This window comes from Cydia splendana, chromosome 22 (genome assembly GCF_910591565.1).
Source record: "Cydia splendana chromosome 22, ilCydSple1.2, whole genome shotgun sequence".
Taxonomy (NCBI): domain Eukaryota; kingdom Metazoa; phylum Arthropoda; class Insecta; order Lepidoptera; family Tortricidae; genus Cydia; species Cydia splendana.
The window spans coordinates 3730092-3752647 of record NC_085981.1 but is presented as its reverse complement, the minus strand read 5'-3'; the positions used below and the strand labels follow the sequence as shown (position 1 = coordinate 3752647).

The 22556-nt window shown below is 39.5% G+C and overlaps 1 protein-coding gene across 1 annotated transcript in view; it reads right to left on the bottom strand.

Annotated features, from left to right (window-relative positions):
* LOC134801491 (uncharacterized) overlaps positions 1-22556 on the bottom strand; it is a 425037-nt gene that overhangs the window by 3923 nt on the left and 398558 nt on the right. Inside the window, exons 2-4 of the mRNA XM_063774101.1 lie at positions 17474-17688; positions 16314-16449; positions 13734-13867 (exon numbers count right to left, since the gene is read on the bottom strand). Of these exons, the coding sequence (XP_063630171.1) occupies positions 13734-13867; positions 16314-16449; positions 17474-17688 (485 nt within the window). The remainder of the gene's footprint in view (positions 1-13733; positions 13868-16313; positions 16450-17473; positions 17689-22556) is intronic.

Genomic DNA, 22556 nt, shown 5'->3' with positions numbered 1-22556 from the left:
ATCGTATTGCTCAGAGGCGGTGCGTAAAGACCTTTCAAAGACGCCTCTGCTTGTCCCCAACTCGCTATTTGTCTATAAATAGACCCTTCTTTGTTTGCGAACACTGTGATCGAGTTGCTTGAATTAAATTAAATGTCATCAAACACTTAATTAAATCGTATTTTACTTGAATCTTGTTAAAATAAATAATACTCCTACATTTTTAACAACACGACAAACAGGCTTTGTTTTAAATTAAACTACGTAGCAAAAAGTAGTAGTGTTTCATTAAAAACTTACTAACGGTGGATTCTATGTCACCAAAGAAAATGTACAAGTAATTTTCTTTTACTTTGAAACGGACACTACAAGTGAACCTGACGGATAAAATTCCAACTTAAGTAATCTTTGCTTTAAAGTATAAATTATATCTCATCTCTGCATCATCATCATCCTGTCCTAGCCGGTTTGGACTACGGCGACTTTTTAGTACTTGCACCATTCCACTAACCCGGAGTAACCGGTTAAACCTGTGGGCGGAGCACGGTTCCATTTTTATCGTCTATCACTATGCGCGTCCCTTTCGCACTTACGTACTTGTTAGAACGTGACAGGCATGGTGACAAGGGATAAAAACGCGACCGTGCTAAGCCGCCTGGAGTTACCATGGTTACCAGTACAATTTGACACTGGGTTAACGGTTTAACCGCTTAACCCCGCGTTAGTGGGCTGGTGCAAGTAGCACTTACTGATTATTGAGAGCGACGTTCGTGAACTCTTAGAGCCACCCCACACTAGCGTCTCCCGCGCGTCGGCGTCAACTCTAGGGCTGCTCGACACAACGTTGGCGCAACTGCGCAGCGACGCCATTTTCCATAGCGCTGACTGAGCTGAAAATACGCTAGTGTAGGGTGGCCCTCAGGTGGCTGACATAACCGATTTTAGCAGCAAATGTACGGCCACAATCACTGCAGGTCAGCACTCCTCCGAGAAAAAAAACCATCTCATCGTCACAGGCCTTTCCGTTTATTGGCGACGATTTATGCATTGCTGTTTAGACAACGGGTTTGGTGAATGTGGAGGCCGATGCGTGAGCGGCACGACCTTTTACATTTTTGGCAGAGAAAGCTCATGCCACCTGAGGTTCCAGTCCCGATTTGCTTTCTGCGACACCTTCTGCTATCTAAAGCATTAAACCAGGCTTGGTCGCATAGCCTTCTCCCCTCCACAACACGCTTGCGCCATCCATCACGGTCTTCAGCTAAGGTTTCCCAGGCATGGGAAATGAACCTCCATCCATCCATCCAACCCATCCATCCATCCATCCATCCATCCATCCGTCCATCTCCATCTCTAAGCAAAGAAAATTGCATCTCTGTATAATTAGTGCATCTCAAAGCACATATATAATATTCTACGTCGCTTTAAATTCCCTCTAATTCACCGTAGCATGGAGCTTATTTATTTATGAGCGAAGAAGCCAAAAGCTTCCGCTATCAAGTTATACTGAAACTCAACATGGTGTAAAATGCGAGCTTAAATATTAAGCTTCGTGCGTAGTGATGTGCCGCCGCCGCCGGGACATTCGGAAAATGGACAATGCTGCATTGATGATATAAAGGCAGAATTATTATAATATAACAAATACAAAATACAAAATTCTTTATTTCTTTAAAATACCCCGAACTAAACCAAACCCCGATCCAAACCCCGAGTGGTTGATGTTGGGGTGAAGACCGCCAGGCTAAAGTGGGACTAGGCTGGACATGACTGCCGGATGCATGATGCCAGATGGACCAAAATAGCCACTAGCTGGCATCCCCAGGGTAGTCGTGGCAGAGGTAGACCGAGAAAGAGATGGCGGGACAACTTGGATGTATTCCAGCGGGATTGGCGGGATCTTGCTCAGCACAGGGAGGATTGGAAAGGGAGAGGGGAGGCCTTTGCCCAGCAGTGGGACACACACATAGGGTAATAAAAAAAAGAAGAATAAATCTTCCTGTGTTGGGACGTTTTTTTTAATAAAAAGTCAGTGTTTTCTGACAAGAAGGGCCGTCAGTCTTGCTAGAAATATACTGGAGATAGAGTTGCTGACAAAAAAGTAGTTTTGTCAGAAGACCGACGCTAACATTACGTACCTAATTAATGTCATTAACGGGTCTAACGTGATTAATTTTTAAAGTGTTATATTGCTAACATTACGAGTATGTACAAATGTATGTATGTACATTTTTACGGGTTAATTCACTAAAGCATACTAGGATATGGAAACTGCTTACTCGGCGGGCCCTATGCATGTTTGCTACTGACGTAGTATAAAAAAATACAACACGAATGATTCTCAGTATTTCTATATAATTTTGTAGATACACAACGGTGTAAAGCAAAAATGATTGGTTAACTTAATTTCATTCGTGTTCTTTAATACTGTACCTATAGCGTTAACATTTTTATAAAACTTTGACTACTCTGTAGCCTTAATATTTCTCTTTTTAGCCTTTTAAAATAAAGACCTTTAGGCTAATCTGAAGAAGCTTTGGCTTTCCAATCAGCGTGATCTGGTTAAGTACTAACCTTTATTTCTACTTTAAACTTATATATATATATATATATATATATATATATATTGTATTGTATGTATGTATGCTAGTATGTATTTTATTCTATAATATTATTTATGTATTTTATGAGTTGACAATACGTTAGTTTACTTTTTCTAAATATTACTGTACATCCCTTAAGTTTGTCTATCTGACCTAGCTGGAGTTTTCCTCTCATCTAATCGAATGTTAGCTGGAAGAGATCCCTTATAGGGATAAGTTCGCCTTTGTACTTCCATTACTGTAATTTATTTTTGTAAACCTGTGTTGTTCACAATAAAGTGATTACTACTACTACTACCTTTTATAAATACTTAGGTGGTAATTAGAGGATTCGTGTCTAAAAGTAAGATACCAGGCACCGGTATAACTACCAAATGATAAGATTCCTGATGTTGTTTGAAAGTTCCCGGGAACATTCGCAATGGCACATCACTGCACGTACGCGGCGATTAACCAGCAAGTTGGCGAAGTTGCGGGTCAGAGCTTTTGTTTTATTAACTATTAATATTTAATTAATGAGTGTCCGCCTCCACGGGCAAGTTCAACTGTCCGAACTATAAGAGCGTTTCCACATTTTCCGATCCGATATCGGATGTAGGATCCTACAGGCCGCGGGGCGATCACGCACACTACAAGAAACATTATGCACCAAACACAACAAAGAACACACACACACACACACACAATAATAATATTTCTTTGTGTGCACATACGCACACAAAGAAATATTATCGGTCCGACAGCTGACGGGGGACTCAAATTATCGGATACGCCCTTCAGATATCGGATGTCGGAAGGCGCTTATGAGAAAAAGAGCTGCAGAAGAGTGCCATATGCCATCAAGTTCGCCTTTTTTGCGTTATCTATCGTTTTTAGTAATAATGTTTTATTAAATTGATAAATAAATAAATACAGAAAAACAAATATGTCTTAAGGAGCCCACAGATTACCAATTCGCCGGAAGATATCAGCCTATCAGTTGTTCGGAGTTGTCAAATTTTGCGTTTAACTGACAGGCCGATATCGTCCGGGGAACTGGTAATCAGTGGGCTCCTTTACATTTTACTTCCATCCGACATCCGATATCGGATCGGGCTATGTGAAAACGCTCTAACGATGTGCCTCGAGGGGCAACAAATTTTACTATTTTATTCGCTGTCCTAGTTTTATCTTTAGGTAATTATTCAGTTAGGTCGAGATATATTTTAGTAATTAAGTAGTTATTAATGTAAATTGTTCTAGTTAGCTTTTGTTAAATATTTGAGGTAACCTTTTGTTAGTTTGGATTTTTGGAATTTAAACTAGTGACACCGTTTATTGAACCTAACTTTAAAAATAGAATGATTGAATAATTATGTTTTCTCAAACATGCAATGAAATATTGATGTTATGTTCCTTATAATAGGCTGCGAATTATGACGTTTCAGGTGCGGCTAGGACAAAAGGTCGTTAATGGAATTTCATACACATCTTGCAGGCCTAGGCCGGCAAAGTCCTCTTTTTTAATTTTCATTTCACAGATATTTGTGACACAGCATCGTGGCATTCATCCATTAAAAAAAACTAGAGGCAGTATTTGCTTTATGGTTCGTAATGACACTCTGCCACTACGCCTATAAAAAAAAATCAAAAACAATGTTTGCTATAATTTGCAGTTTTATTTGTATAAAATCAACATGAACTTAATAAATAATACATTCTATAATTTTATAATTTTAAATTATAAATTTAACTACACAAATAAAAACATTTAAAATATTTCATCTAAACGTTAGCGGTAAAAAGGTCTACTCAAACACGCGTAGTTATATTTTTTAAATTGTTATGGAGGTAAAGTTAAAAAATATTCATTCTGTTTTATTGGATTTATGGTGCGTTGTTAATTTTTTGACTTTAATATGAGTTCCGACGAAATAATGAAATTAATATTAATTGTAATCGTAGGCGTTGGAATTGGCAGCGTAAGCAGAATTGATTTTAATAACTTGCTGCCTCTGCCGCCAAGTCAAAGACGAAGTATGTATATGGTTGCTTATGGCAATTTTATTATTTGAGAAACTAAGAAAAATGGCTTACAGTTTATTAGAAACAGTTTTGTGGCATATTTTAAAATATGAATGTAACTACAAATTCGTCAACACTGTGGAAATTATACTTATTTACTCCGTGCATAAAGCAACGATGTATGTGAAACATGATATCAACATGAAAGACTATGTAAACTTATGTGACGAAAACGACAGGAAGACAGACAAGGCGAAAAAATCAAAGATACATGAAAATATACGGGTAGTAAAAATACACGACTCGTGTAAAACATCGCGTGATAATGATATAGGTACGTGTTGGTTATATTTTGGGTGTACTTTACTTTTAGTTTTTTCTATAAATAAAACTTGGGTTTCGTGGATTTTTTATTTTATTTATTTCATTGCATGTTTGAGAAAAGCACTATACATACCTCGGCGGGAAATGGGGTTGCCCGCGCTCAGACCTATACGGCCGAGCGAATGTATTTTTGTATATTTTAAGCGCCTCCATAAGGACTCCATGGAACGCTTGGTGGTGCAAGGGAGAGTCAAGGGCGAAAGATTTTGTGGCCTCTCCCCAACACGATGGACAGACCTCATTAAGTCCATCACAGGAAATACAGTCAACGATTGCTCCCACTCCACCAAAAATAGAGCCACATGGCGACGGATCGCAAGAGCTGCGGTGGCGCAGAAATCGATCGTGACATGACCACGACCACTCTGTCAAGAGTGCACGACTAAGAAGAAGAAGAAGCGGTAAGAGCCTGGGACTTTCAATCGGAAGGTCGCGGGTTCGCACCCCGGCTGGCTCGTAGCGATGAGTTTTTCGAAACTTATGTACGAAATATCATTTGATATTTACCAGTCACTTTTTGGTGAAGGAAAACATCGTGAGGAAACAAAACTATGTATGTCGCATCAGCCCAATACATCGTCTTCCACATCTGGAGCATTCCACGGGCTGTCCCGTACAAACGAATTTTATTTCCTATGTTGCGACTTTTTTTTTCGGCATTTAAAGCAGGCGATAATTTTTCTGTGCATATTTTTGCCCATTTTTCATAGAAAAGGAAACTCTTATACCTGCAAATCTTCAGAAAATTCGCGTTTGTACGTCGACGTCAAAGATATGTTTACACTTTTCGCCTTATTACAAAGGAGTAAGAGTAAGTGTAAACATATCTTTGACGTCGACTGTACGGCACAAACGGTAGATAATTTCATGGAATGCTCCATCTTTACCTTCATAATCCCTCTTTGTATTCAGCCCATTAATTATCGTCATAAATATTAAACACGTACACGGAACGATAATGATTAAACGTGAAATTTCCCAAAAGCTAAAAGTTAAAATGGATGTTTAAATTTTGATTTAAATTTCACGTCGATCCGTCTATATTTTCGAAATAAAGCGACTCAAATTACTTTTGTGCATAATTCAGGATTTCGGGATGTAAGTTTATTTTTACATCGATAATCGATAAGTGTATTTTAAGGACTCACGCTAGACCGGGCCGTGCCCGGGTCGGAGCTTCTGGCGCTCCGTTATCTATGGAAAGCACCACGTGACCACCGATTAGCCGTCATAGAAAATGACATGTCGGACGCCTCGGCCCGGGCACGGCCCGGTCTAGCGTGAGTCATCCTTATGTGGTTGATCTTTGATGTATTTCGGTTTAGAAAGCGATAATAGGGCCCCGAATAAAATGAATAAAAGTATTCAAGTGGATATGGGGATAACGCTACCCCGCGAAGCATAAGTGCAAAAACTAACTAGAGATGCGCAAAACGCTTCACTGAGTTGAAAAGATTGATTCATATCTTTCGCTCGCGCTGATATGTATCACTCATTTCGTTCATTTCGCTCAGTGGATCTGTAAGCTATATTTTTCACGAGTGAGTAGAGAGAGAGATGTCAAATGTCAATCTAGATGACATAAGTGCGACCAAGATGGCGAATCACGCGATACGCTCCCTCCATGTTTTCCCGACTCCCTCCGAATTCTTCCGAACCGATCCGAAACCTATTCGCATCGTCTCACTCGCTCACTCGCTCGTCACGCTCGGCTGGCTCATTCGAATCATGAGTGGGAAAGAGCGAGCAAGGAACACTGAGATAGATGAGTTACTGAGCGAAATGAGCGAGTTGAATCTGCACTGAGTTGAAGATTGAGTGAGTTCAGTCAAATGATACAGTTCATTTTTAGGGTTCCGTACCCAAAAGGTAAAACAGGACCCTATTACTACCCAACTAGCAAATCTATGTGCTATAAAAGTTGAGAGCACGTTTTTATTTTCGCTTTTTGGTGCTATAAACGGTGTAAAAACAGTCGAGTAAAAGTCCTGTAAGCGTTTACTCAACGCGAAAAGGCGCACTTATACAGACTAAAAGTGTTATAAAAATCGAGTAAGCGCTGTATAAGAAGCAAATCGATGCTGTAAGAGTTGAGTAAAAGTGGATAAAAGCACTTCTAGTGTTTTAATAGCAACGATAGTGCTTTTACTCGACTATTTGTTCTATAAACATTAGCAATTTACTATTACTCAGTAAAAGTGTTCTATAAAAGCAGCCGCACTGCTTTTTCTCAGCAAAAATGTTTCGTAAAGGTAGCCGGATTGCTTTTACTCGGCATTTTAAATGTGTAAGAGTGCAGTAAATGCTTTTATTCAACTAATATGTGCTAAAAACGATCTCAGGTAAGCGATTATATTTCACTTATTTGATTAAGTTTGAGGCCTAATCGTCTTCACGTGTCTAATAAAACAAAAAGGTAATTAAGTATTTTTTACTGCTGTCATCCATGACATTTATTTTTACCGTGATTGTGTACATAAGTTTTTACTGTCTGTAAGTACACGTAATACAGTAAAACCCAGCGCGAAAAATACTTTATTGATAAAACCAAAGGCACTGTTTCATATATATATATGGGCCGCCTATTTTCTTAAATTTCAATAAAAAAATATTAATAAAAATAAGTAAAAATTTGCTTACACGATCTAGTTTCTGTTATATCTCATTAATTCGACTATAAGTCGAGTAACTGCGTTTACTGCTACACTTATAGCACATGATGTCGCCATGTTTATGGATTTATAGCCCGATGGCCGACTGCATGAAACCCTACCTGATAAAAAAATTGAAAAATCCTAGTCTGTAGGGGTAGCTGACTTTTAGCAGCTTCAACTGCTCTTGGTCGGCCGTGGCTTAACTTGGCAAATTTTGCGCAAATGGCAAAAAAGTGGTACAAATATTCATCAAAAAAAAAACAAAAGTGGTCAGCTACATCCTGTGTTGGCAGGTTCCTGTGTCCGACCGAATTTGTGGTACCAAGTGAGCTACAATTTACCTCATCGAAAAATAGAATGTCACTTGTATGGTAGGATAGCTGCCATTGACTTTTTTTTTAATGCGGACGGACTGAAAACGCTGTCAGGCTAAGGTGAGGCCGACCAAGACATATGTCAACAAATTTAATGTAGGTATTACAATCAGTTGTTTTGATTCTATTTTTCGATGAGGTAAATTGTAGCTGTCACGTGGTACCACAAATTCGGTCGGACACAAGAACCTGCCAACACAGGATGTAGCTGACCAGTTTTGTTTTGCTGTCCTCAAAGGCAGCTATCCTACCATGCAAGTTTCATTCTATTATACGATGGGGGTTTTTTTTATGAATTTTTGTGCCACTATTTTGCCATTAGCGCAAAATTTTCCAAATTAAGCCGCGGCCGACCAAGAACAGTTGATGCTACTAAAAGTCAGCTACCCCTACAGAGTAGGATTATTCTATTTTTTTGTCAGGTAGGGTTTCATGCAGTTGGCCACCGGACTATATTGAAACGTCAACATGGCTGACTTGTGCTGTTAATGTAGTTCAAAACTCTTTAAAAGTACTCTAAGCTGAATACATTTTGAATAAAACCTGTAAATACACTTCAGCTCCTATAACAGCGGTTTGAACCCCATTACCCGAATTATGATATAAGCGCGCTGTTACAGCAGCATTGTTGCCAAATGGTTATTTGATTGCTTTTAATAGGCTTTTATAGCAACAGAGAAGAGAGTTAAGTAACAGTTGTATTAAAGCGCCTTATTCAGACAATTAGCTAATCTATAGCTGTTATATGATTTTAATAGAACAATTATGCTGAATAAAAGTGATTTAGTAGCGCTAACTCAGCATTTATTAAAAGGTGGAATAAAAGTGCTAAAAGATAGTGCTATAAACGTTTATACGACATGATTATAGCACTAATTAGCGAAAATTGCTAAATAGTCGAGTTAACCGCTATTATACGATATATTGGTGCTTCAACAACCGTAACTCGGCTGTTATACGATTACAGGCTGAGTAAATCAATTCTTATACGACTATTTTGCTAGTTGGGTAAGACTTCGCTGTCCGTCCGTCCGTCTGTCTGACACCAGGCTGTATCTCACGAACCGTGATAGCTAGACAGTTGAAATTTGATAGCTACACAGATGATGTATTTGTGTTGCCGCTATAACAACAAATACTAAAAACAGAATAAAATAAAGATTGAAATCACGTTTGTTGTATGGGAATACAACAAACGTGATTTTTGACCAAAGTTAAGCAACGTCGGGCGTGGTCAGTACTTGGATGGGTGACCGCTTTTTTTTGCATTTTTTTTCCGTTTTTTTTTTTCATTATGGTGCGCGAGTCCGACTCGCACTTGCCCGGTTTTTATCACTCACTCGTAAACGACACATGCCTAAAACTAACTAATTCAATTATACAAATACAAATATACACAAAATACAAAATTCTTTATTGAAACAAATGCGCGTGAAATATGATGCAAAGAATAGCTACCATGTAAGCAAAAATTTGCCTGTGTTGGGTAACACCGCTGTTCCTTATGTAACACAATGTAGGTAAGTATACAAATTTTAAATTAAACTAAAATAATTAAACAAAATCACAATTTAACAAGGAAACAAGGTAAAAAAGTCCCCCGCCGAGTCTGTCCGTTTGTATGTTCGCGATAAGCTAAAACTACCTATTTTCACCTATCTATAGAGTGATTCTTGAGGAAGGTTTAAGGACGACTCACATTAGACCGGGCCGTGTCCGGGCCGGAGCTTCCGGCGCATCGTTTTCTATGGAAAGCATCAGCATAGAAAAGTAAGCTCCGGAAGCTCCGGCCCGGACACGGCCCGGTCTAACGTGAGTCATCCTTTAGGCGTATAATTTGTTAAGGTTTACTTACCCGTGCGAAGCCGGGGCGGGTCGCTAGTTGAATGGATATTTCAAAATTTAGTTACCTATTGCACTAATGATAAGTGCAGCAGAAAAGACTTCAATATTCCATCGCTTTTAAAGGAAGGTACCTAGTCGAAAAACGGAGTACTAATCCATTAATAACGGCTAGTAGTTCCATTGAACAGATCCAATCACACAATGCTATTTTATAATTTTAAAACTGTAGAAGTTTTGGTACTGGTTTATATTGAACTAGCGACTCGCCCGGCTTTGCACGGGTTAACAAATTACACACTAAAACCTTCTTCAAGATTAGGTGAAAACCGCCGTTCAGTAGTTTTCGAGTTTATCGCGAACATACAAACACACAAACAGACAGACGCAGCGGGGGACTTTGTTTTATAAGGTGTAGTGATAATATTTTTAAGTAAATTAAAGAAGTATCTGAAGGTAATGTCATGGTTTCTCTCTCCAATTACAGACACAGACAAAAAACAAACAATGAGATGAAATTTGCAAGTGTACAAGTAGGTACATTATTTTGTGTAGAGCTTTTTTCATCGTCACCATTTCCTGTGAAAGTACGTACTAAAATTCATGACAAACTTCGAAAATAATTTAATTATACAATTACTTGACCTTTTGACTTTTCCGCTATACGATTGTCCTTATAAATTTTAATAAGCCGTACACATTCGGAACTTTCACAATAGAAAATTGTTCGCGATTTTTAGCAAATTGCCCCTCGCCGAAACTTTTGACTCTTAATGAACTTGAAAGTGAAATTAGAAGCTGAATTTATGAGGGTCGAGTATTGATTGGTTGATGAATTTTCACAGCCATCTTGGAGTTATAGTGTAGTGTAGGTACTACTAGTACAAAACTAAGCTAAAACCACACACCATAGTACAGTCCGCAGCAGATGTTGCTAAGCGGGCGAGGTGTTCAAAATTACCTTGACACGCTCTTATTATCTTAACAATAAAGTCGCGTCAAGATCATTTTGAACACTGGCCCGCTTAGCAACTTCTGCTGTTGCCTGTACGGACATCGTTAGAGTATTTATGTGCGCATTACGTACCTGTAAACGCATCAACGTGTGTGTGTGTGTATGTAAACTGAAAATAGACAATCTTCTGCCGCGTTGAGAGGTTGCATTTGTTTCATCGCTTTTTCAAATAAACGAAATTCATCCCAATTTACAATACACAAGGTTCAAATTAAAAATAGAAAAAATATACAAGGGGTGTCTGGATAAACGTTCTATATTTGAATTTTGTAAAAAAACGTAATGTTTGCAGACTAATTTTTTTTTATATTTAATAAAATAATCGTGTCCACTTTTATACTTAGACATTATTCAATAGATCTGGATATGAATCATAGATAGGGCCAAATTCAGCATCAGGAAGCAGAAATAAATTCATATTTCGTCGCCATTTTTTCTAACTCCATGAAACTCATAGCTTGAGCAGTAAAACCTCAAAAGAAAACATCGTCGTATTTATTAAAGAAAGTTGCAAACTCCCACCGCTATCGGAAACGAAACGCAATTCCTCACAGCATTCATTAGAGCAGCGCTGCGTTTTGTTCCATGCTTCGTTTTTTTGCGTTTGGTTTTGCTCCGCGCTCTGTTTTGCTTCTTGGCCAGTGGGCGCGGATAACGGCGATCTCCGGTGGCTTAGGTGTACCAGAACCGGGTAAGCGTCTTTATTATTTTTCACAGTACACATGGTGTTACTTTACCGCACTAGTGCGATAATTAGCACATTACGTAACTATGTCGAAAATGTAAAGGGCCATATGTACCTACTGTAAAACGTTGTACAATACACGTGCGAATAGGTAATTCGCAACTCGTGTCGATTTAAAACTTAAATTTATCGTTGCGAATTAAATTTATCTCCACTCGTTGCGAATTTCCTATTTTTCGCACTTGTATCGTAATGTACTTTTACTGAATACTACTGTATCCGTCACTTTCAATCCCGTGGTGTTAAAAAAAGACGGTTATTTTATCACATGGATAAACCATCCATAACACGCCTGCGGAACTTTAAATTCTAATAAAGATTTTTAAAACCTTTAAGAGTTATTCTGATACTGGCTGATTCACTCAAATACTTATCAAAACCAATTAGTAGGTTTTATCTCAGAACTACTCAAGAATGAAATCCTAACTTTATTAGCATTTTATAAAACTTGAGTTTAATTTACATTAAAAAGCTGATTTATATTATCTTTTCATTGAATTGATTTTCTTTACCCAAGAACTAGAGTTTAAGTACTTTAAGGGCCACTTGCACCATCCCACTAACCCGGGGTTAAGCGGTTAAGCCGTTAACCCAGTCTCAAATTGTACTGGTAACCATTGTAACTCCAGCTTTAACCGGTTAGCCCCGGATTGGTGGAATGGTGCAAGTGGCGCTAAGCGTTTAGATACCCATTTACCATGTTCTAGTGGTACACAGACACGCTGTTGAAATAACTGAAATCTCTCGAAATGAAAAAAGCCCGCCGTAAATATTTCCGTACTGCGTTTTTCTTTCCGATAGCTGCGCCTAAAAATACCTACTTGTGCAGGGGTTATTGCGTTTTATAAAAGTACGTGATAAAATATAGTTGGTCAAACCAATTTGACAGTCAGTAACAACGAGGAAAACTATACTCATCCTTTTCTTTTGGGTGCTAGTACTAGTGTAAGACAAAGATAGTATGATTCTCTCTGTCTATGATTGAAATGAGACAGTCCTTTGACAAACTATACCTACCAGTAGGTATGTTTGATTAAAGGGGCCCACATATTACCAGTTCGCCGGACGATATCAGTTAGTTAAACGCAAAAGGTGACAGTTCCGAACAACTGACAGACGGATATCGTTCGGCGAACTGGTAATCTGTGGGTCCGTTTATGTTCAAAATGCACCCAACTCCAGACCTAACCAGACTACGACTGACCGTTGTCGAACAAGAATCCGTTATTGTTCCACGATCATCCACGATGGACTAAAAGGGCCCACCGATTAACACGTTCCCTGTGTACCTAGGAACCAGAAATTGAGTCCTCACGTGCAACGTGTTTTTTGTCAAAAGGTTCATAGCCAGTATGTGCATGCAAATAAAAAAGACCTAGCTCACACGTGTAAATTTTGGCAATGCTTTAAGTTTATATGGGGTCGTGCATCACGTCTAGTGGTGCATGCACGTATCATATGTACCCTAAAATGCTACACATATGATGCATGCACGTGTAAATTTTGGCAATGCTTTAAGTTTATATGGGGTTGTGCATCACTAGTGGTGCACGCATGTATCATATGTACCCTAAAATGCTACACATATGATGCATGCACATCAGGGAACGTGCGTGTTAAGTAGGTACCAGTCCGCCGGACGATATCGGCCTGTCAGTTAAAAGCAAAATTTGACAGCTCCGAACAACTGACAGGGTAATATCGTCCGGCGAACTGGTAATCTGTGGGCCCCTTAAGAGGGAATAAGTATAGCACGTACCCGTCCATACAAAAAGAGAACAAAAATCCACTTCTATTTAAATATTTTCCATTCTCCATGATATTTCAGTAAATTATTGACACAGTGAAAAATTATAGGTTTATAGGTTTTCCTTTTTTCAAAATTTGCAATACAAAAACAAAAATAAAAAAAGCGAAACCTATAAACCTGGAATATATTATGCTGAAGCGATCGACATCAAAATCAAAGTCATTTGTTAAGATTTAGTTAGTGGAAACCGTTTTCTCCCGAAATGGAGCTTCATAGAAAAAGTACCTACCGTTATTTCATTAGGATCGCAAAGCTATTCTTCCCAGCGGTTACAACGGATCGCTACTGACCTAATGTTCGTCCAGTATTTGACCACTACTGACCTTATGTTCGTCCAGAATCCAAGTGATGTTTGGGGCAGGGTAAGCTTCGTCAACTGTGCAGCTCGCTTTTATGACGTCACCGCGCGCGTAGTTACCACGGGACACCGTGATGCGAGGCGCGCGAAATGGCGGGTCTGTAAAAGTAACATTTTATATAATAAATTATACCATTGTGCCCTTACCATGAGATTAACGTGGCCACTGTGGCCATATTTGTTAACAACTGCATATGGTTGCGTTTAATCGGTAGCATACTCTGTAACTTGTAACATTTTTGGGCGGATGACATCTGGAAAATTGCGGGTCACTTCTGGATGAGATTAGCTCAGGACCGGGACAAGTAGCGTAATAGAAGAGAGGCCTATGCTCAGCAGTGGGCGATAAAGGGCTGATATGATGATGATGATGAACATTTTTGGCAGCATAGTGAAAAACAATTAAAGCACATATTAACGTACATTGACGACAGGTACGAGTATACATATTGTATGTGTAGAGGTAATAAATAAATTTATACGAAAATTGTGAAATTACATTAACGAAAAGAACAACGGGTTGCACTCCGGGAGTGCCGGCAGAAATGAAAACTGAAGTGTGAGAGTGAAGAATGAGAGGGTTACGCCTTACGCCTTACGCTGTCTCGAGTTTAACATTTTTTCCCCACCTCAAAAAGTGCACAGCGCCGCTAAAGAAGTTTTCACTTCAAAAAATAAAATAAAAGGTCAACGATTTATTAATAATTGGACATTTAATGGGATTAATAAAATAAGTTGGCTAATCTGGATATCAAGTACTCATAAAATGCGACGCCATTTCCATAAAGATGACGCGAAGTAAAAAGTTTTTAATGAAATCTAAAGCTAGTTTTAATGGTTTGCAATGAAGTTTGGGCACTTGCCTATTTTCATAATTCATAAAGACATTTATGATTATTTTAGAATATGAATGTGCCAGAATAGGTAGTGCTTAACTGCTTAAGTGACGACAATATTATAAAAGAGCGGCACATCAGCAAATCAGCACCGCAGCAACCGGCGGCGGCGGCGGCGGCGGCAACCATAGGTAGGAACGAAAGGTCCGATCGCTGTGTCTCGCTGCCGCCTATGGTTGCTGCCGCCGCCGGTCGCGCAATGTAGTGGCTGGGCCGTTACATCAGCAAACATTGACGCGGACGATTTCACGGTCAAGTAATTTTCTTGATAGGACAAAAAAAAACATGAAATATTTGTTCATTTTGACACTGTCCGATTATAACTACGAAAACGGAGAAAACTGAGGGCTGGCGGATTTGAACTGGAGCAGGCGTGGAAGGAAGAATGGGTGGAGGCGGCTGGTAACCACAAAAGTACCCAAAACCCTACGGCGCGATTCGGAAAATAAATAAGAGATTCACTAGATATGAAATACTAAAGATATGTGACGTTCCACGGCAAAAGGTACCATTGCTCCGGCTGAATGTTGGAGCGGCGTTAATAATAGCGTAAGCGCCAGCCGCCATAAGGTTCCTTTTACCGTCGAACGTCACATATCTTTACTATTTCATATCTAGTGAATCACTAATTCATTTCCCGAATCGCGCCGCTACTCAGAAGCCGAAGGGCTTCTCGCTGCAGAGAAAATACTAGTGCCGCCTCAACAGAATCCGCACAGGTCATGGCGGGTGCAATTATATGTGACAGAAATGGGGATGGAACGAGAGTCCGTTGTGTGACTGCGGCCTTGAAGGTCAAACTACACATTGTTGAACGATGCCCAAAAAGACGTTTCCAAGGCAACCCGAAGGCCCTCTATATCAATCTGATACCTGACGCGATCGGTTGGCGTGCGTGGCCTGCGTGGCCTGGATGTCGATATACGCCATACGCTTAAAAAAATTAGAACTACTAGTTGTAGTGTTACTTACCAACGACTGTTAGTGGTGCTGACCGAATGTCTGTATGGAACAGAGGAGCGTCAGCTGAAACCTCGCACTGATAGTCCCCGCTGAGCCGCCTGTTGAGGTTCACTATGCGGACCTGGTGCTCGTAGTGTTACTTACCTACGACAGTTAGTGGTGTTGACCGAATGTCCGTATGGAACAGAGGAGCGTCAGCTGAAACCTTGCACTGATAGTCCCCGCTGAGCCGCCTGTTGAGGTTTACTATGCGGACCTGGTGCTCGTAGTGTTACTTACCTACGACAGTTAGTGGTGCTGACCGAATGTCCGTATGGAACAGAGGAGCGTCAGCTGAAACCTCGCACTGATAGTCCCCGCTGAGCCGCCTGTTGAGGTTCACTATGCGGACCTGGTGCTCGTAGTGTTACTTACCTACGACAGTTAGTGGTGCTGACCGAATGTCTGTATGAAACAGAGGAGCGTCAGCTGAAACCTCGCACTGATAGTCCCCGCTGAGCCGCCTATTGAGGTTCACTATGCGGACCTGGTGTTCGTAGTGTTACTTACCTACGACATAGTTAGTGGTGCTGACCGAATGTCCGTATGGAACAGAGGAGCGTCAGCTGAAACCTCACACTGATAGTCCCCGCTGAGCCGCCTGTTGAGGTTCACTATGCGGACCTGGTGTTCGTAGTGTTACTTACCTACGACAGTTAGTGGTGCTGAACGTATGTCCGTGTGGAACAGAGGAGCGTCAGCTGAAACCTCGCACTGATAGTCCCCGCTGAGCCGCCTGTTGAGGTTCACTATGCGGACCTGGTGCTCATCTGACTGCGTGAGCTGCGAACAGTGAGAAATAATTCTTTTTTACAAGGGGGAAATAATACAACTGCAATAATATTCAAATTAATCATTTGATTGGTTTATATCAATGCAATATTTGCATCTACGGAAATTATTGGAAATAAGAAATTGAAACTTATCAAGTCAGTTTTCATAATTATATTCTAGAAGTTGAATGGGAATGGTTGATGAATATCAATTTTAAGGAAGTTAGAGATTTTGAAAGACGGGCAAGTAAAGGGCGTGGGGAATTACATGCGATACTGACATTAACAGATGTGCCTGCTAGAGGGTAGGCGGAAGCGGTAGAACTCTGTCTCCGCGCGGTACCAGCACATGCTATATAGCGCACTATAAGTCGTAGGTACGGCTTACAACCGGAGAGAAGGAGATCGACAACGATGAGTGTGGGAAATGACAAGCAATACTCACATCGACAGATGCATCTGGTAGAGGGAACACCATAGTGGGCGGCAGCTAGCGCGGCACAAAGCGGTAGAACTCTGTCTCCACGCGGTACCAGCGGATGCTATTCAGCACGGCGCCCTTCTGGTCATACGGCTTACAACCGGAGATACGGAGATCGACAGAGCGATGTGTGTGGGAAATGACAGGTAATACTTACATCTACGGACGCTCCGGGCAGAGGGAACACCATAGTAGGCGGCAGCTCGCGTGGCACGAAACGGTAGAAATGTAGAACTCTGTCTCCGCACGATACCAGCGGATGCTGTAGAGCGCGGCCCCTCCAAGTCGTATGACTTACAGCAGGAGAAACGGAGATTGAAAGCGATGAATGTGGGAACTGACAAGCAATACTCACATCGACAGACGCTCCGGGCACAGGGAACACCATAGTAGGCGGCAGCTCGCGCGGCACGAAGCGGTAGAACTGTAGAACTCTGTCTCCGCGCGATACCAGCGGATACTGTAGAGCGCGGCCCCTCCAAGTCGTATGACTTACAGCAGGAGAAACGGAGATTGAAAGCGATGAATGTGGGAACTGACAAACAATACTCACATCGACAGATGCCCCTGGTAGAGGGAACACCATAGTAGGCGGTAGCTCGCGCGGCACGAAGCGGTAGAACTCTGTCTCCGCGCGGTACCAGCGGATGCTATACAACGCAGCGCCCTCCAAATCGTACGAGCATCGTAGAACCGCCGCTTGGCCTTCACCGGAGAGAACAGCACGAGGAACTGAGATGGAGAGGTTGCGGAGCGACCATACTCCTCCTGAAACAATTAAAGATGGTCATTATCATTAATTTGACTACCCGACTGGTAGTCGGCAGTGATCCTGCCTATGGAGCCGATGGTCCCTGGTTCAAATCCCGGTTAGGTTAGATTAGTTCCGGACTTCTAATTAACTATTAAGAGTTACTAATTTTAATATATGTCCTACCAAACCGTAATCTTATTAAATACACGCCTACAAATATCAGTTATTACTATTATTCTGAATATCACTGGAAATACAAACTACATTTACATCGCAATTGATGTGTTCTACAGTCGCCAGGCGGACGCCACTACAGTGACACAGTTAATGGCAACTGACAGTAATAATATATTGTACGTATTTTGGCAGAGTGTTATATACTTCTTTCCCTACAGGTTATGTAGAAAGGTCACTAATCACACCTGCCCGCGGGACTTCACGGACAGACGAACACACCGAAGGAGCTCACTTTATCTCCCAGTATATAGGTTATTGCTATTATAAAAATTGTGGCAGTTGAGAGGTTCAGTAGGCGTATTATGTCGTCACTATTGCATACATAAAGGTAAGATTGAGTGCTCATTCCTTACAAAAACTAGTCACACATAAACAAATTGTAAATAATTATTCGTATGAATACTCATACTCAATACCATTGAATAGTAATTTTAATTTTAAGTTCTCTATCTTGTCAAAAAAGTGCAGGCCGTTTTTCGAGACATGCGTCGCTTAATGACATAGTCCGTCGGTCTCTTGCCACCATCAATGTGCCTGCTCTTCTTGAGCCGACTGGCATTATCAGAGATGATTGCAAGAGGCCCGATGGAGTGTCCTTAGTTCCTTGGAGCTTGGGACGGATGTTGGTGTGGGATGCTACCTGCGTAGACACACTGGCACCGTCCCACCTCCAACGGACTACTGTAAAAGCGGGCGGAGCGGCGGAAAGCGCCGAAATTCTAAAACGTAACAAATATAAGAGCCTCGGTAGAGAGTACCATTTTGTACCATTTGGAGTTGAAACTCTAGGTCCATGGGGTCCCAGCGCGCATAAGTTGTTCGCAGAAATCGCGAAGCGTCTGGTTGACGTAACTGGTGACCGAAGAGCTGGCGGCTACCTCGCACAACGTATCAGCATTGCGATACAGCGAGGAAATGCCGCCAGCATCCTTGGTACAATGCCTCAAGGGCCTATTTTAGATTTAAGCTAGTTATTAATTTCGTTTAGTAGTACCACTGTATATATATTGTATGTAAATAAATGATTAAACACTTAAAAAAAAAAAAAGTTTGACTTTAATTTTAAGTAATTTTAATTTAGATCTAATTTTTTTTTTTTGACTGTAAGTAGTTATAATTTTATTTTAACATTTAAATTGGCTTTATAAAGAAATGAGTATGAGTACCACTGATTTTTATTTAGCTCGTTGTTAACTACATGTTGAATATTCTACTTTTCAACAACTCTATCGCCGAAAACATTTAAGTACTTACACAAAACATATAACCTGTTTTTATCATTACGTGTTCTATAAAAACGAGTTTTAGGTATTTAGGTACTAATACTATTAGGTACATATCCCTAATATTAGTAAAAATCTTACAAAGCAGCAGCAACCTCATTGTCCTCATTATTATGTCATCGTATCTAAGCATCTTGTCCTCAATTTTATCTACGGAACCCTCCATCTAAACATTGTTTGGAAGCGACGCTCCCGAGGGCCGTAACAAGCCAAAAATCCGCCCAAACTCCAGACGATATCACCAACTAATTTGAAAATATATACCTTATCTATTGCGCTCCGAAAAACTCCGCGTTTAACGAAATCACAAGTTGGTGCTTTAACTTTTTAGAGATTTTTCGGTGTTTTTAGGGTTCCGTAACCAAAGGATAAACGGGACCCTATTACTAAGACTCCACTGTCCGTCTGTCCTTCTGTCTGTCCATCTGTATGTATGTCGGTCACCATCAGGCTGTATCTGGGTTGATTTCAAAATCCTGCGAAAACTTATGGTTCGGTCTTTATAAAAAAAACTAGTTGGTTGTGCGAGTTGCAACTTTTTTATATGTAATTCTCTTCTTCTCGTCTTTTTTAAATAATTACTGAAATGACTGGCAAACTACATGAAGTTTATTGCGTGGCATAGACATTAACTACTATTATTCGTATTCTAGAAATAAAAACAAGAAACTCTCAAATCGTCAACACCATACCCATCATCACGGGGAGAAAATGACGACCGGTGATGATTTCATGTGTATGGTGATGACGGTTCTCAGAAACTTTTCTAGTTATTCTGCTATAATTCATTATGAAATTAAGCTGTATGTTTGAAAAACTTTCTCTATGTCTTCTAACACTATATAATGTGTACCTTATAAATGTAGAAAAAGATATAACTATTTCTTTCACACTAGAGGATGGTTAGGTTTTAAATAACATTTTGACTAAGGGATCATCCATTAATTACGTCACACGAATTTCTAGGTTTTTTTACCCCTCCCCCCTCCTTGTCACACTTGGTCACATTTTGCAAATCCCTCCCCACCTGGTGTGACGTCACATTTTAGGCAATTTTGTTTTCAACGAAATCGGTAATAGTAACTCGGCATTATTTTTTTTAATGAAAAAATATTTTTGGTAAAAGAAATGTGATATTTCATAAGATTTCAAGAATAAATTATAATTATTTTGTGTGAGTTATGTTAAACTTATGGCACTCAGTGGGTAGTGATTAGAAATGTGATTTGTGTTTACCCGAATATTTGTTAATTAATCTGTCGGTAGTCGCGAAAATGACTCTACTCTCCTACCCGCCAATTCAAATGATGAAAAAGTATAAATGTAACTTACCATGAGATGGAAGGGGCATTCTCGCTTTGGCGCTTGAACCGGTAACATTGAGTAGGAAGGCTCACTGCTTGTTAAGTTAAGAATGTCGAAAGTGTTGAATTAAGAACTTAGAGTAAAATAAAGGCAATTGATTGTACGAAGGACTTTGATTCATCACAGAAATATTAGTAATTTTATAACACAAAACCAATTAGGAACGAAAATTACTTCCAAAAACTCATTATTTAACTGTACAGCGAATAAAAAAATATAAATTAATTTTCGGTTATTGATGAAGTTAAAGTGACGTCACAATGTCTGTGAGTCCCCCCTCCCCCATGTCACAATATGTCACATTTTCTTGACTCCTCCCTCCCCCTAAACGTGTGACGTAATTAATGGATGACCCCTAAGTAGGCAAAATTTAGGTCACTTAGAACTTAGACCATACAAAATATTTTTTTTTATATAATCTAATACATGTAAATCGTGCAACTTAAAAGTTTGTAATTGCATGTTAGTCGTGTTAAAACATAGTATTTAAACAAGCAACATATATTAACATATATTAAGCTACGGTACTACGATAAGCCACAAATGATTGTATAAATACCATAAATATCCTCAATATACAGCCCCCTATTACTTTATACAGCTAGAATCGAGTTAAATTAAACATTTAAAAAAAAAAATTCTATGGTGATTTTTTTTGTGATGAAATCAACCCATCTCAATATGAACCGTGATAGCTACACAGTTGAAATTCTCACAGATGATGTATTTCTGTGGCCGCTATAACAAAAAATATTAAAAACAAAATAAATTTTTGCGTAATGGTACGGAACCTTCCGTGCGTGAGTCCGACTCGCACTTGACCGGTTTTCAGAGATTTTTCGTTGTTCATCGTTCAGGTTCATTACTAAAGTCGTAAGTCAATTTCTCGCTCGTAACAAATTTGTCTTTGTTATACTTACATTGATCGTTAATATGATCGAGTGTAATTAGATTGTGTCTGAGACGCTGGCGCGTACACAGGAGCAATATTCGAACGTTAAATAGGTATATATTATAGGGTATTTGACTGTATTGAAAATAATAGTAGATTGTACAACAAGGGCATAAAGTGACCCAATTTTACCCGAGGCAATTTTTATAGTAGACGAGGGTAAAAATTGACATTTATGCCCTTGTTGTACACTCTGCTTTTCACTTCGATTGCGAGGAAAATAAAACACATTTTCACGGCAATTTACACCACGAAATTGTCGTAAAGCGAAAGAACATAATACATAACCAATTCCCGCCAACTAACTTTTATTTTTTTTTATTCAACATGTGGTCAGAGTTTCAGACGCTTGGTTTTCTGCCAAGTCAAACATTTCGGAGCATTTATGAACGATAATCGACTCCTATTTTATGTGATTTACTAAATTTAATGACAGAAAATACGGATTTCTAATAAATTGTAGCAAAAATAAAATAATATAACAAGATTTGTCATCTACACAATTTTATTGCTCAGTAAAATTGTGCAATATGTTTTAACTGTTTGGCTGTTGAGACCGATTACCTTAGTCTTAGAAGAATATTTTACTTTTATGCTCTAGAGCATAAAATGCGATTTTATGTCGTCTACGCACGACATAAAGGTGCACTTTTTGAGCATGAGAAGTGAAAACTATTTTACACCATGCAAGAAATAAAGCACCAGAAGATTAATAAAGAAAAGTAGACAGCAGTTATTTTTAGACACAATTTCTCTTTTAAAACCCGTATAAAACTTTAAAGAGTAATCCAATCGTGACGTCACATGCTAGTGTTTCATATAAATTCCATAGTAACAAAATCGTTTTGACAGTTCGAAAAAAGAAACTTATTTGACTAGTAGTCAAATACCCTATTGATATGTGCAGTATAATGTTGTTATCTATATGTAAGCACGACCGACATATATGTAATTATGTATATTAAACGTCAAACTTCTATGAAATTATGACGTTTAATAACACTTGCACTGTCTGGGCTATCAAAATCGCTGCCAAATTAGCTTA